General features: G+C 54.6%; 1 protein-coding gene across 1 annotated transcript in view; it reads left to right on the top strand.

Moving 5' to 3' along the window:
- The window catches only part of LOC104516515 (coronin-2B-like), a gene marked incomplete at its 3' end in the record, with an annotated part of 25,875 nt that overhangs the window by 12,391 nt on the left and 1,045 nt on the right, over window positions 1-12,439 (top strand). The window contains exon 3 of the mRNA XM_010160860.1: window positions 8,944-9,060. Within this exon, the coding sequence (XP_010159162.1) occupies window positions 8,944-9,060 (117 nt within the window). The remainder of the gene's footprint in view (window positions 1-8,943; window positions 9,061-12,439) is intronic.

Raw genomic sequence — 12,439 nt, 5'->3', positions numbered from 1 at the left:
GGAATGACAGAAAAGCCGGGATTTGGGCTCCATCTTTGGAAAATCTGTACAAAATTAGAAACTCCAGGAGTGGGGTGGGTATGGGTTTTTAGCAGAGAATGTGCTTAATGGGGGGAATCTGAGATTGCACCTTTTGTGGCCCAAACATTCTCCCCGGTGCTGCGCATCCCTTAACGCCGACGCTAAAATCCAGCATCACCATCAACACCCCGAGGTCACCCCTGAAGGAGCTGCTGGGCTCCCAAACATTCCAGGGTGCATTTTGAAGGATTTCCAGGCTTTTATCTGCTCGTCTGAAATGAAAGCCGTGGCTCCCACATCCATGTGTGACCCCAGAGCCGGGATGGGGCTGTGCAGCCCCAGGAGCACCCCCTCCCAGGGGGGTTCCATCCCTAAACTGTTTCAGCTTCGGTCTGTGTAGCGTCCCAAGTCCTTGAGCCGTATCCAGGTGTGCAGGGAGCTCCGGAGCACGGGGACAAAATACATGGCACTTTCTGAGGATGCTGCACTTGCAGCCCTGATGCCCAAGAACTGCTCTCCCACTCATCCCAGAGCCGGGACAGCTTTGTGGAAGTGCTTATTACATCGGGAGATAAACCGGGGTGTTTACGCTGCTGTTTACCTGCAACAGCCAGCACCGAGGAGGTTTTGGGCATCGCCGGGGCTTTGCTGGCCTTGGGCTGGCCAAAACAGCTGGGGAAAACAAGCGCCAGCAGGACGTGGGATAATCTCAGCTGTGCCTGCTTGAACTTGGCCTCATATAAATCAGGGTGAGGAGCGGGGCTGGGAGCAGTTGCAGGAGGGGATCTTGCAGGAGGGGATCTTGCTGGGGTCCCTTAGGGCAGCCTTTGCAGGGGAAGGGGTGGCTGGCGTTGCTCGCACTGCAACGGGAGGATTTTGGTTTCCACGGGGGATGGAGACAAGTTGTTTTCTGCAGCCGGACGCTGTTATCTGCCGGCATGCCTGGAGGAAGCCGGGAGCAGGAAGGGGGAGTCTCTGTTTATGTGGAGGAAGCTGGAGTTAAAGCTGTTGTTTGTACAGGCGCTGCGTGTTGAAGCTGTGGCTGGTTGTGTGAAAGATGCCTGTGGTGTGGGGCTGAGTGTGGGGCAGGACCCTCGTCCTGCTGCAGGCAGGGCTACCGTGGTGCCGGTGGCATATGCCATTGTGTGCAGGGCAACAGAGGTGTGAGCGGGGGGTGCTGGCAGAGGACTGAGCCCCTCTGTGTCCCTGTGGGTCTCTTTCTGCTGCAATGGGGGCTTGTACAGCCCTGCCTGGAGCAGGGAGGTGACAGACCCACTCACAGAGGTCCCAAACCTCCATGGCAGCCCTGGAGAGATGGGGAGAGGGACAGCAGTTGGGCAAAGCCTGGGTTGTGCTGTAGGGAACAGCTTGCATGTGTTGTCTCTCCCTTCCTTACCCAGGGCATGCAGCAGAGGAGCAGCTCCTGTATCCCAAGGACTGGTGCCACCGTCCCTCCTCTGTGTCATGGCAGTGACCCCTGTGGATGCCCTCGTGCCAGGGTGGCAGCTGGCAAGTAGGAGCCGTGGGCTGCGTGCCCCTGGGCAGCCTGCCCTGGCTCCAGGGTGGTTTGTCTTGGCTCAAGGTGCTGGTGGCATCTGCTCTGCCTGTGTGCTCACCCCATTGCCCGAGGGACCCCTGTGCGTGCCCACCTCTGGGGACAGGGGCTTGCCGAGGGTGGGCAGAGAATGGGCGAGCTCATCGCACAGCTACTCTCCTTGCTGCTTGGAGCTGCTGCGCCTCAAAGCAGCCGGAGGGTTTCTGCAGGAAAATATGGGTTTTTCTTTGTACTATGGACCAATTTTCATGTCCTTGGAGCCGTTTTCCCTTTAAACACAGGACGCAGGAGGTGGCCTTGGCCTGTGCTGTCCTCGGGGATTTGTTTTCTGGGAGTTTTTCTCCATCTGATTTTAGTCTGCAGGAGACATCTCCTTTTACTTGGGGCTGGCCAGGAAAAAGAAAAGACTACAAAGCTGATGCTTTGCGTTACTGTTCCACGTCGGAGCACAATCTGGTGTCCTTGCCTTTATCAAGGAGATAACGGGAGAGCAGCCATGGGAAGCCCGGACACGGGTGTATTTAAACACTTGAATTAGTAAAGAAAAATGTCAATGTAAAATTGTAACGCTGCTCAGAAAGCTGGTGGTGGATGGGAGGAGGAAGCCTGGGCCATCACAGAGCAGCCCTGCCTGCAATTGCCTGCCCCCTCTGCCGGTTAAAACCGAGTGAAGCCCTTTCCTCGCTGGGGAAAAGGGCCTTTTTGTTACCCATAAACATGGATTTATGTTTACTGTCCATAATCCAATTTAACAGGGACCATTATATGGGCTTTTGTCTTTTTAATTAACAAGCTTGAGCCTGGCTCCTGCTTTTATGGTGCAGATAAATACCTCTGCAGCGCGGCTTCGGGGTTGTAATCCGTGCAAGTAGCTTGTCCGACGCTGCTGCGTGCGTCGCTTTGTGGGCTGGGGGGGGCTATAGGTCCTATAGGGCCCGGCGTGGCTGGGGCATTGGGCTGGGGGGGGCTATAGGTCCTATAGGGCCGGCGTGGCTGGGGCAGCTCTGCTGATGCTTATCCCAGGCGCAGGCAGTGGGGCTGCTGCTCTCTGCCTGGACAGAAGATGGGACGTTTACAGCCCCCGACAGCGTTTGTTTTATTTAACACTGTATGTAGTTAATTTAACAGTATTTAGAGCCACACAACAGGAATAAGTGATAGTTTAACCTTCATCCTGGCAAAAATGGCATTAAATGATGCCGATTTCTTTACCTCCTATATGGTTTGCATGGTTTAGTATAACAAAACAAGTAACTAAGCCATCTGTAAATTGCTGACATTTTTGAAAGGCAAATGGTGGTAAATCTGGGGCTGGGTTTTTATCTCAAAGTGCCCCTGAGCTTGGAGTTTGGCTTTGAGACAGCGATAGCATCATCGCTCCTGGGGAAACTGAGGCACGGGGACTTGTGATGTATGCTCAAGGAGCGTGGCACGGAGACTGAGGCAGAGATGCTGCAGGGCTGGTGGGGCCCTGGATGAAGGATGGGCTAGAACCTGCTTGGATTACAGCCTTCCATACTTCCCCCTTCTCCCCTGCTGTGGTGATGCCGGCTGGGGAAGGTGCCCGTGGACCCGAGGGGGTGGGAGATGCACAGGCAACACCATCCACAGGGCTAAGCAGAAATCCTGTCTGGCTCTGCATATTTCCACGTGTGTTGGAGGAACATGAGGGCTGTTTTAGCAGGTGCTGGAGGATGCCCAGAGCGCATCCTCCTCTCCCACCGCTCCCTGTTTGAATTTCCCAGGTGTTACAGGCTGGGAAGAGGGGTGGCAGTGGGGTGATTTTCCTGGAGGTGCACATCTGGCCGAACAGCTTCTTCACTCCAAGGTGCTGGGATGTGAGCTGAGCTCTCAGAATGTGTTTACTCGAAAGCTGCCTCTTGGCTTAACGTTTCACTCGCTGCTCTCGTTCCCAGGAGCAGTCGGGAAGCTTGGCAGGGTGTTCACAGCAACCAGGTTACTCTCTCTGCAGGACCCAGAAGCGCCTTCAGACGTTTCCAGTGCCTGGAATCGATGTCTGCTGATTCCACGCATGGGTTGCTTTGGGTTTGGGTTGTTTTTAAATGGATTTATTTACTGTGAATCCCTGGACCAGCCTCCAGCCAGGTCGGCTGTGTGCCCCATCCCTCCCGAGGGATGATCCTGCCTGGAACACGTGTGGTTGCCCAGTCGCCTCAGCCTTGGCTAGCTCTGGCCAAACTGGGACCATGCAATCGCTCCTGCCTGGTGGTTTGAGCTGCTGGAGGCTGGGTGAGGGTCCTGGCAGAAGGGAGGCTGCTTGGGAAGGGCAGAAAAGGTGGAGAAAGCCTCGAGGCATCAGTCTTTAAATTTATTCAGTTGTTGGAGAGAAACATCTCCAAGATCAGCATCCTTCCACCTGCATGTGGGAATTTCCTTGGGGAATTTTTTGCCCTGTCGCCCATCCTCTCACCGCCCTTTGCTTAAACAGCTCGTGCTGCAGATGTGATCGCAGGACCCCTCCTCATCCTCCCCCTTCCCGTGGGCTCTCAGCTGGGGGCTGGTCCCTGCTAGCACAGGGGGAGATGCGCAACCGGCAGCTCGTCGTGGCAGTGAGTTTTCTGGGTCCCTGCCAAGGGTTTGTCCTTTTTTTTTTCTCTCGCTTCTGCTAGTTCCATTTGACTTGGCTCCTAATGATCGGTTAACCCCCAGCAACCTCTCCTTGTGCTGAAATCAGCCAGAGATGTGCCCCGGGTCAGGGAAATCTGTGTAATTTCCTCCTCGTTGGCTCTCAAGTATGAAAGACCTTTAACAAGACAGCAGTAAATGTATTTACTCTTAATCTCAGCCCGTGGAGACTTGTGTGTACTCAAGGATTTCCTGGGAAACCCTGTAAATCCCCTATGGCTCAAGCAGCGCTTCCCTGATCCCCCTCTAAAAGCTAATAAGGGATCAGGGAGTGTCTGTGGGAAGCTGCTGGGTGGGGAAGGGTGGCCTTGGCTGGTCCCTGAGGCTAGGTGCTCCTTCCTCGGGAAGTTTCTCTCCCAGGGACAGGGGGGTGCTGGCATTGATGCCGGAGGGATGCTGCTATAGATGGTGTAAAGTTTTCCATGGAGGAAACATGAAGATCTGGCCATGTTCTGGGTCTGTATTTCCAGGGAACCTGGTGAACAGCAGTTTTTATCAAGTACGTATATTAAAAGGATTTATCTGGGCTTTCTGCTGGTCTGTTGTGAAGCAAACGTGGCTTGCTGCCCCCGTGAGACCGCAGCTTGTGCTGCTTAGAGGGTCTGGAGTGACAACGCTTCCCTTTGCCTGAGGATGGTCAGAGGCTCACTGGGGTGGATGTCCACACTGCCCACAGCCACCCTTTGATGACTTTGAGTGCTTAGAAGTCATGCTTCTAAGAATAAAGAGGGATAAAGCCCCTCCCAGTGATGGTGTTCCCCTCCCCGACACTCCGACCTCGCAGGGCTCTGTGTCCATCCCTCTGCCCTTCCTGCTGTTCCAGCCATTTCCAGGGGAAGGCTTCCTTTTCTGTCGCTGAGCAGCAAAATAACTGAATTAAATCAAATTTAAAAATTCATTGTCCTTTCTCCCTCAGACACAATACAAATAACTTCCACCTCTTCCAGCACTCCTCATTGCTCCAGCAAAGGGGGGAGAGCCTTGAGGGCCTGGAGCTGCTGGAATATTTGCTCCTTCCAGCCCATGCCATGGAAAACATCAGAGCTGCTGGAGCCTGCAGAGCCACGGCACAGCACACGCTCTCGAAGGGGACGGTATCTGGGTCACCGAGCTTCCCCTGGCCAGGGATCCAGCGATTAGGATTCACCGCGGCTTAATGCACGGCTGCTGGCGAGGTCCCTCTAAGATGACTCAATGGGAAGCTATGGGAAGCATGAATCCCTGATTTTTATTTTATTTTTCCTTTGTATTTCCTTTATTTGGCTCCTTCTCCTCTTTCAGGTGCCCCGGGCATGGGCACAACCTGCCGCTGCTACAGGGGCTGTGCCTGCGGCAGCTCCTGCCTTCAACGACTTGTAATCCAAACTCCCGATTTCTTGGGCAGCAACCATCCCTAGTAACCAAACTCTTGTTTTGTCCTCTTGAAAGCCTAATGAATTTTGACAAACCCCATCAAATCGACTTTGAAAAGGAAATCGCTCGGCTGGTTGCTCGAAATTAAAGTGATTGCATATTAACTGGTGCCGTTAAAAGGTCTGTCCGCCTGGAATTCAGCAGCTGCCGGAGGAATTTCTGCTCTAGACAGTGTGTTAATAATGTCATGCTAATGCAAATATGAAAATAGGGGGGAAGCTGGATAATCTGAGCCGTTTGGGTAAGCGATGTCTGCCAGTGTACTTAATATAATAACCCATAAAGCTGTGCTTTGCATCCCATTAATTCCCAGGAGGGTTGGGAGGCAGAGCTGCATGCGCTAACGAAGCATGGGCATCGCTGCGTTTCCCTCCACCTTCTGTGTCTCACCTTTGGGTTTTTCCTTCTCAGATCTCAGCTGCTTGTCCCAGGGGGCTGCATCCCTGCAGCTCGTGCTTTGCTCCGTATGCTGCTCCTGTGCAGGATGAGACCCAAAGCACCTTGTCCTCTCCCAAGCTGCTCTCCCGCATGTGCCAGCTCCTCCCCGCCTGTGAAAGAAGAGCAGAATAGTGTTTTTTTCTCCATGGGAAATCTTAAATAACGTGAAAAATCAGAGGTTTCTTCATAACTTTTCATTTTGTGGTGGAGTTTGGGTGACGGCAGCAGCTGACCTGGGGGCTCTGCAGATCTCCCCAGCTCTCGCCCCGTGTCCCGAGCACCTGTCGGGGCAAACAGCCCCTCCCGGGTGCCCACCCCAGCAGGAGCACCCAGCACACCGGGGCCTTGAGAGAATGGGAATGCTGCTTTTAGATATTGGGATGTTTTTACTAAAAAGCAACATTTTCCTCGAGCTTCCCCTCCACCCCTTTGGAAAGTTCAATTTGGTGGAAAACTAACTTTTTGATCAAAGCTGTTTTCTATGCTCTGTCTCAGAAAGGCTTCATTTATTTATTTAAATGAAGGGTTTGTCTTCTCTAATGATTTCCCTTGTGTAACGGCTCATGTACTGTTTTGCTTGGTCAGGTGATGCTCCTCCTTGGGTGTCACTCTTCCTGGGGGACCGTTGGCTCCCAGCATGGAGATCTTGGTGTCTTGTGACTGTCCCTGAGATGCTGGGGGCATCTGCCCCCCACCGTGCAGGTTTGGCATGATGGGAGCTTTCCCAAGGGCTGTCTTTGCCACTGTGTAAAAGGGAATTGTAAAATCCGGGGCAGGGGGGGTGCGTACTTTAATGTATTGCTCTTCCTACGGGATGCTCCGATGTTTGCAGCGGTGCTTGATGTAATCTAGGGAAAGGAAAGTGTCCTGGGGGAAAGAGGGGCTGTGGAGAGGTTTCAGGAGACTGTCCCTCTGGCCGTGGCATCATCCAGAGCCACTGATTGCCAGAGGTTTGGGTCACCCTGGCAAAACTGTCAGAAAGTCACTTTGCTTGTTTTATCCCTTAAAACCCCATTATAATGGCACTAATAAGCCCCAAGTCTGGGGCATTAACCAGGAAACTGTCCTTTCCGCTGTTTGATAGTGTCAGAAATGTTGTGTGCTCGATCACTGCTGATCTGGGGCAAAGCTGCCAGGTAAATGCAGGGAGGAGAATGCATTAGTGACGACAGGAGGCAGTTAAGGGTCCAGGGCTGACGTGGCAGCTCAGGTCTGAGCCAGGCTGTTGCTGATGGGCAGAATTATCAGAATTTAGGCTCTCCCAGTGAGCCAAAGTGATGCTGTCGGCAGCTGGAGGAGGAGGTGGGCACAGCCCCAGCTCTTCCATCCATCCCTGTCCTGACACCCCTGAAACTGGCCCTGATGGAGGTTAAAGTCACACCATGGGTGTCACTGACCAAAGGGAAACCGAACCCTGAGCTGTAGGGGTAGGGAATTTGCGTAACGTGCCCTAATTACGAAGAGGCTCACGAGTTACAAATCAGTCTCGCGTTAAGTGCCCATCACAGACCAGCTAACGAGGATGCGATCCCATCCCCGTCACATGCCGGGGACTTAGTCAGTGTTTGTAACGAAGGGCAGAGGGGAAGGACTGCCAGTGACCCTGGCACCCAGCCGGCGATGGAGCTGGAGATGGCCATTCGGTCACGGCCTGAAAGCAGTGAGAACAGGCACCTTAATTCATTTTTCCTTTATCTCAATAACTGAACTGACCCACGTAACTAAGTCCCCGGTGTTTTACAGACAGCCTAGTTCTCATCTTATATATGGGCCGTGGCCAAGGGATGGCTTAGAGCTGTTGTAGCAATTTGAGCAAGAACTGGCTTTTCACTTGTCTAATAGTGCCTATGAAAAGGATTTTAGGATGAGCAAAGCGTGCTCGGGGAGAGTTGTGTTCGCCTGTGTGTCTCAGTGCCTCGTTTTTCTGCGTCTCCATCCCTGCCTGATGGAATCCAGGCAAGCAGAGCCGCTTGGCCCGTGCCTCCCATGCAGCACGGCCTGGCAATTAGAGCCGTGTCTCCCTGGGAGCAAATTAATTCAAATAAACCCTCCGGGCGGCGATGGCACAGGGATGAGCCCTGGGCATGATCCGGCTGTCCAGGGCGCTGCTGCCCATTGCCCTTAGCTGCGGATGGTGAAAATGCAGCGTGTTGTCCTTTGTTCGCGTTAAACGGAGCCGGGAGCTCGATACGTTAAAAGGTCAGTGCTGGAAGGGCCATGAAATATTTAGTGGCTGTGTTGCGCTGACCTAGTTTGCACGCTCCAAGTGTGCTCCCATCTCCAGCCGCGGCAAGGAGCCAGGACACGGGAAGGAAGGGTGGCAGGGTGGCCGCCTGCCAAGGTCCCTGCGAGGAGCAGGGGCTTCCCAAAACCCATCTGGGGTGGGAACCTGGTGAGGAGGCTGTGCCAAGGGCCGCGCGCCGTCCTCGCTCTGCTGGCATGGCAAGACCCGGGTGTCCCTAAGAGTCTTCCAAGGATTTCAAGATGTGGGGAAGGATCCCATCAAGTAGCTGATCCGCCCTGAGGGCTGGTTTGGAGCCTTCCAGCCCTTCTGTCCCTGGTTTTGGGTGGTTGTGCAAAGATTCCTACTGAGCTCCCGGGTGGTGGGCTCCCTCCCTGGGAGTGGGCAGCCCCACAGGGCTGTTTGTGGAAACCCCTCCTTGTACACGGATCAGCTGCAGCTGCCCCTGGAATAGCGATGGAGTAAAAGCAATCGCCGACACAGCCGGGCCTCTCCTCCGGCCAAAAACCCCCATCCCAGTGTCAGCTATGGAGCTCTCTCCCCTAACAAGGCCCCAGCCTTAAAAAGACCAACTTTATCACTAATTTTATTTTTTTTCCTCTTCTTTTTGGTTTATTTTAAATTACAGACAGGCCGGATCGAACCAAACTACCCCAAAGTCTGCGGTCACCAGGGCAACGTGCTGGACATCAAGTGGAATCCCTTCATTGAGAACATCATTGCGTCGTGTTCCGAGGACACTTCGGTGAGCTGGGATGCCGCGGGCTGGCACCTCCCGGGGGGACGAGCAGCCCGAATCAGGCAGCTCCCTGAACCCTCCTGCCTTCAATTTACACCCTGGGAGGTACAGGAAAGGGGCTGCCGGCGGCACTGCGGTTGGGTGATGGCTCAGCAGCCTCAGGAATGGAGACGGGGTGAGAGATTGATGCGGAGCAGTAGGCGAATTGTGCCAATCCACGGTTCCCGCGTCCCCGGTGTCACTTACTGTCACAGCTCTGCTCTTCCTGCATCCCCCGCTGCAGATAAGCCATACAGCTGTGCACAATGAGGTCTTTTTTTATTTTCCAAGCCCAACAGCAATGCTATTATTAATCCTTCTTGCTATCAGGGGCTACCACTGCTCTCATGGCCTGATCCACCAAGTGACAGGAGCAAAAGGCAGTTTTGCAGGCTGGGGGGGATAATGAATCAGGTCAAATTTACGTAGCTGTTATGTGCATCCTCCTCCTTTTTATTTTCTGGATGCAAACAATTCCATCCCAAAGGTTGTATCATAAAGGAAAAAAAGCCTTTGTACAAGGGAGAAGACCAGAAACCATCACTCATTCTGCACGGCAGAAGCTGGGGTTTGGGGTGATCCAGTTTTTAACCAGTTACAAATCTGCCTCCCCTGATCCTTAGCGTCTCGCTCCATTATCACCTCATGTCTCATACTGCCCTTCAGTATATTGGCATTTTTCATTAGCTGAAAGCTTGTCAAGGAAGATGTTGAGTGGGGAAAAAACTCAGATCGTGGCCATGAATCATGGCGAGCTGTGTCCCACTTTAAACTGGAACCTTTTATATGCAGTAGCCAGGGAATGGGGGCGCTGGGAGGGAGGGAGGATACTGGGAAGGCTTGTGAGCCATTGTTAAACCTGGGAAATTAAGTTAATTGTCCCTGAAGCTGTCCAGTGGGGGGGTTTCCCCGGGATGGGGATGAGTTGGAGGGGAGCTGGGTGGGCTCTTGGCTCCCCGTGCCACCCCACGCCCCGGGGTGCTGCTCATGGGCAGGTCCTTCACCTTCGGGCTCTCTCTGCTCACTCCCAGGAGGTTTGAGAAGGTTTGAGCCAACAGCCTTTATCAAAGAGGGAGGATGCTCAGGTCCTCACAGAGTCCGAGCTGCAGAAAACAGGGTATTTGCATGATATTTGTCACCCGGGGGCACCGCTGGTTCCAGGCTGGGGACATCACCGCCATGGGGGACCAGCCATGGGCACGGCTAGCCTGGGGGGAGCGTGGCAATGCAGCTGGATGGTCCTGCTCCAGACCCTTTCTCCATCCTTCCCAGTGCAGAGGGGACAACGTGCACAGCCTTGTCCTGCGGCATCGCTTCGGGCTCATCCTCTCCAAGGGGGTGATGAGGATTTTACGGCTCGGCAGGACCCAGTATTAACTCACTCTCAGTCCACCCAGGTTATCGCTCTGCTTGAAGCCCCTCCTGTAATTACTGCCTCGCTATCAAACCTGTATCCACACAGACCTGGGTGTTCCCGCTTGGATAACGGTGCCTGTCCTCTCCTGATGCTCTCCCGTGGGCTGCCAGGGCTGTTCATTCATTTTCCTCGTGGGACAATTAGCATCAGGGCTGATGCTCCAGCCCCAGGTCCCCGCTGCAGTGCTGCGAGCTGCTGAAATGCTGTGAAGGCTTTTTGGGAAATTCTATTCAGAGGGTTTCTTAGGATGGGTTGGGAGAGGAAGCCTCTGATTTCACAGGCTGCGTCCCACCCCGGCTGCTCGCCCTGGTGTCACAGGGGGAGGGTGGAGTTCTAGGGCTGTTCCTCTGTTTCTGTTAATGAGAATTCTCCAAAAGCATTGTTTCCATCCCAAGATGGGACAAGGGCCTGTGAAACACACGTCTTGGATTTTGGATTAGCTCCAGCCATAGCTCTACTGGCATTAGTACTGCAGCCCTCTCCGACAGGTCTATTTTTCAGGTCATAGTGACCATGGTAATGGGGAAACCTGCCTAAAATAACCTGTCCCTGGCACTCAATCCTTTTTTTTGTGAGACACAAGGAATGATGCAGCTCCGTTAGGAGCAGCCCGCAGAGGTGATGCCAGGCTGCAGAGCTGCAGCAACGCACCCCAGCTGAGCAGGGATGCAGGACAGGATGCAAGAGGCAGGAGGGAGCTCGGAGCTGAGCTCAGAGGGTGCCGGGAGCCTGGGCATCACGGCTGAGCACACGGATGTTTCCCGGTGTGTGTGTCCCTGGGTTTGCCGGTGCATCCCCCGAGCAGCGAGCGTGCTGCAGGCTCCTCTCCGTCATGCTCCGAGCCCTCGTGGGTGCGGATCGCGGGAGCGAGGTGCAGCCGGAGGTTTGGTAACAGGCGTTTCGTAACCGGCTGCTTTCATAACTGGGTCCTTCACCACGCGGCCATCGGGGTTGTGTTGCCGGTTCCTCGTGTTGTGCCTTCTTTGAAAACCGCTGATGCGCTCGGAATTGTCCCTCCGAGCCAAACCAGCCCCCTGACAGCATCTCGCCTGTAAGGCCGTTCCCTCTGCACACCACGCAACCCCAAAAGCAGTGTCTCCCCACCCAAATGTGTGGGTTCAGGCAGAAAACTCGCCGCTCCGCCCCCGCATCCGTGAGCGGGATTTTCACTGCAACATTGTGAATGCATTTTTGCCCCCAGCCCAGGCTGCAGCTCAGCCCACGGCTGGCTGGGGCGACCCTCGTGGGTGCTGCAGAAGAGGGGGGGACACCAAAGGGGCAGCAGGATCAGCCCTCCCCAGGCAGCAGCTTCCCAGCTGTTCCCTGTTCTGGAAGAGCTTTATTCCAGCTCAGTGATGCTCACTGGGCCAGCACAGCCCTGGCCACCGTGTCTGCCCGAGGGCAAGCTCATCCTTTGGGATCTGGTGGAGGGGGAGGAAGGGAAGCTGCACGGGCTGTGTTCGGTGTTTGGCTGGTTTAGCCATGCCCCTGAAGGGCGCTGGGATGGGATGCAGCTGGTACCGGAGCTGGGATGAGATGAAGGCCCTGGGAAGGACGAGCGCGCTGGCCACGGGCAGTGTGCCGTGGGAAGGGTGCAAAGCTCAGCCATTTCATCTCTTCACCGGAACCACGGGGATGTGTACCCACCACCAAACGCTGCCGGGTTCCAGGGGGCTCCGGGAAGCCGCAGGGCTGGCAGGACCCAGGGTCTCGCTGCACGGGCTGGTCCCAGGTGCTCGGGCACGGGGCAGACCGATACATGCGACGCGTCTGCCATGGAGATGAACCTCTGTAACCGCTATTCATGGCATGTGTGAAATTGAAGAGCAGACGCTGCGAAAGCCTTATTCTGTCCCAGTCCAGCAAGCACCTTCTCTGCAGAGGCTTTTCTGGCTCAGGTTTAACCCAGGATCTTCCCACGGGGCTGGC

This window comes from Eurypyga helias, unplaced genomic scaffold (genome assembly GCF_000690775.1).
Source record: "Eurypyga helias isolate BGI_N326 unplaced genomic scaffold, ASM69077v1 scaffold27260, whole genome shotgun sequence".
NCBI classification, from domain to species: Eukaryota; Metazoa; Chordata; class Aves; order Eurypygiformes; family Eurypygidae; genus Eurypyga; species Eurypyga helias.
Note: the sequence above shows the minus strand (reverse complement) of the source record. Positions and strands in the feature narration are given on the sequence as shown.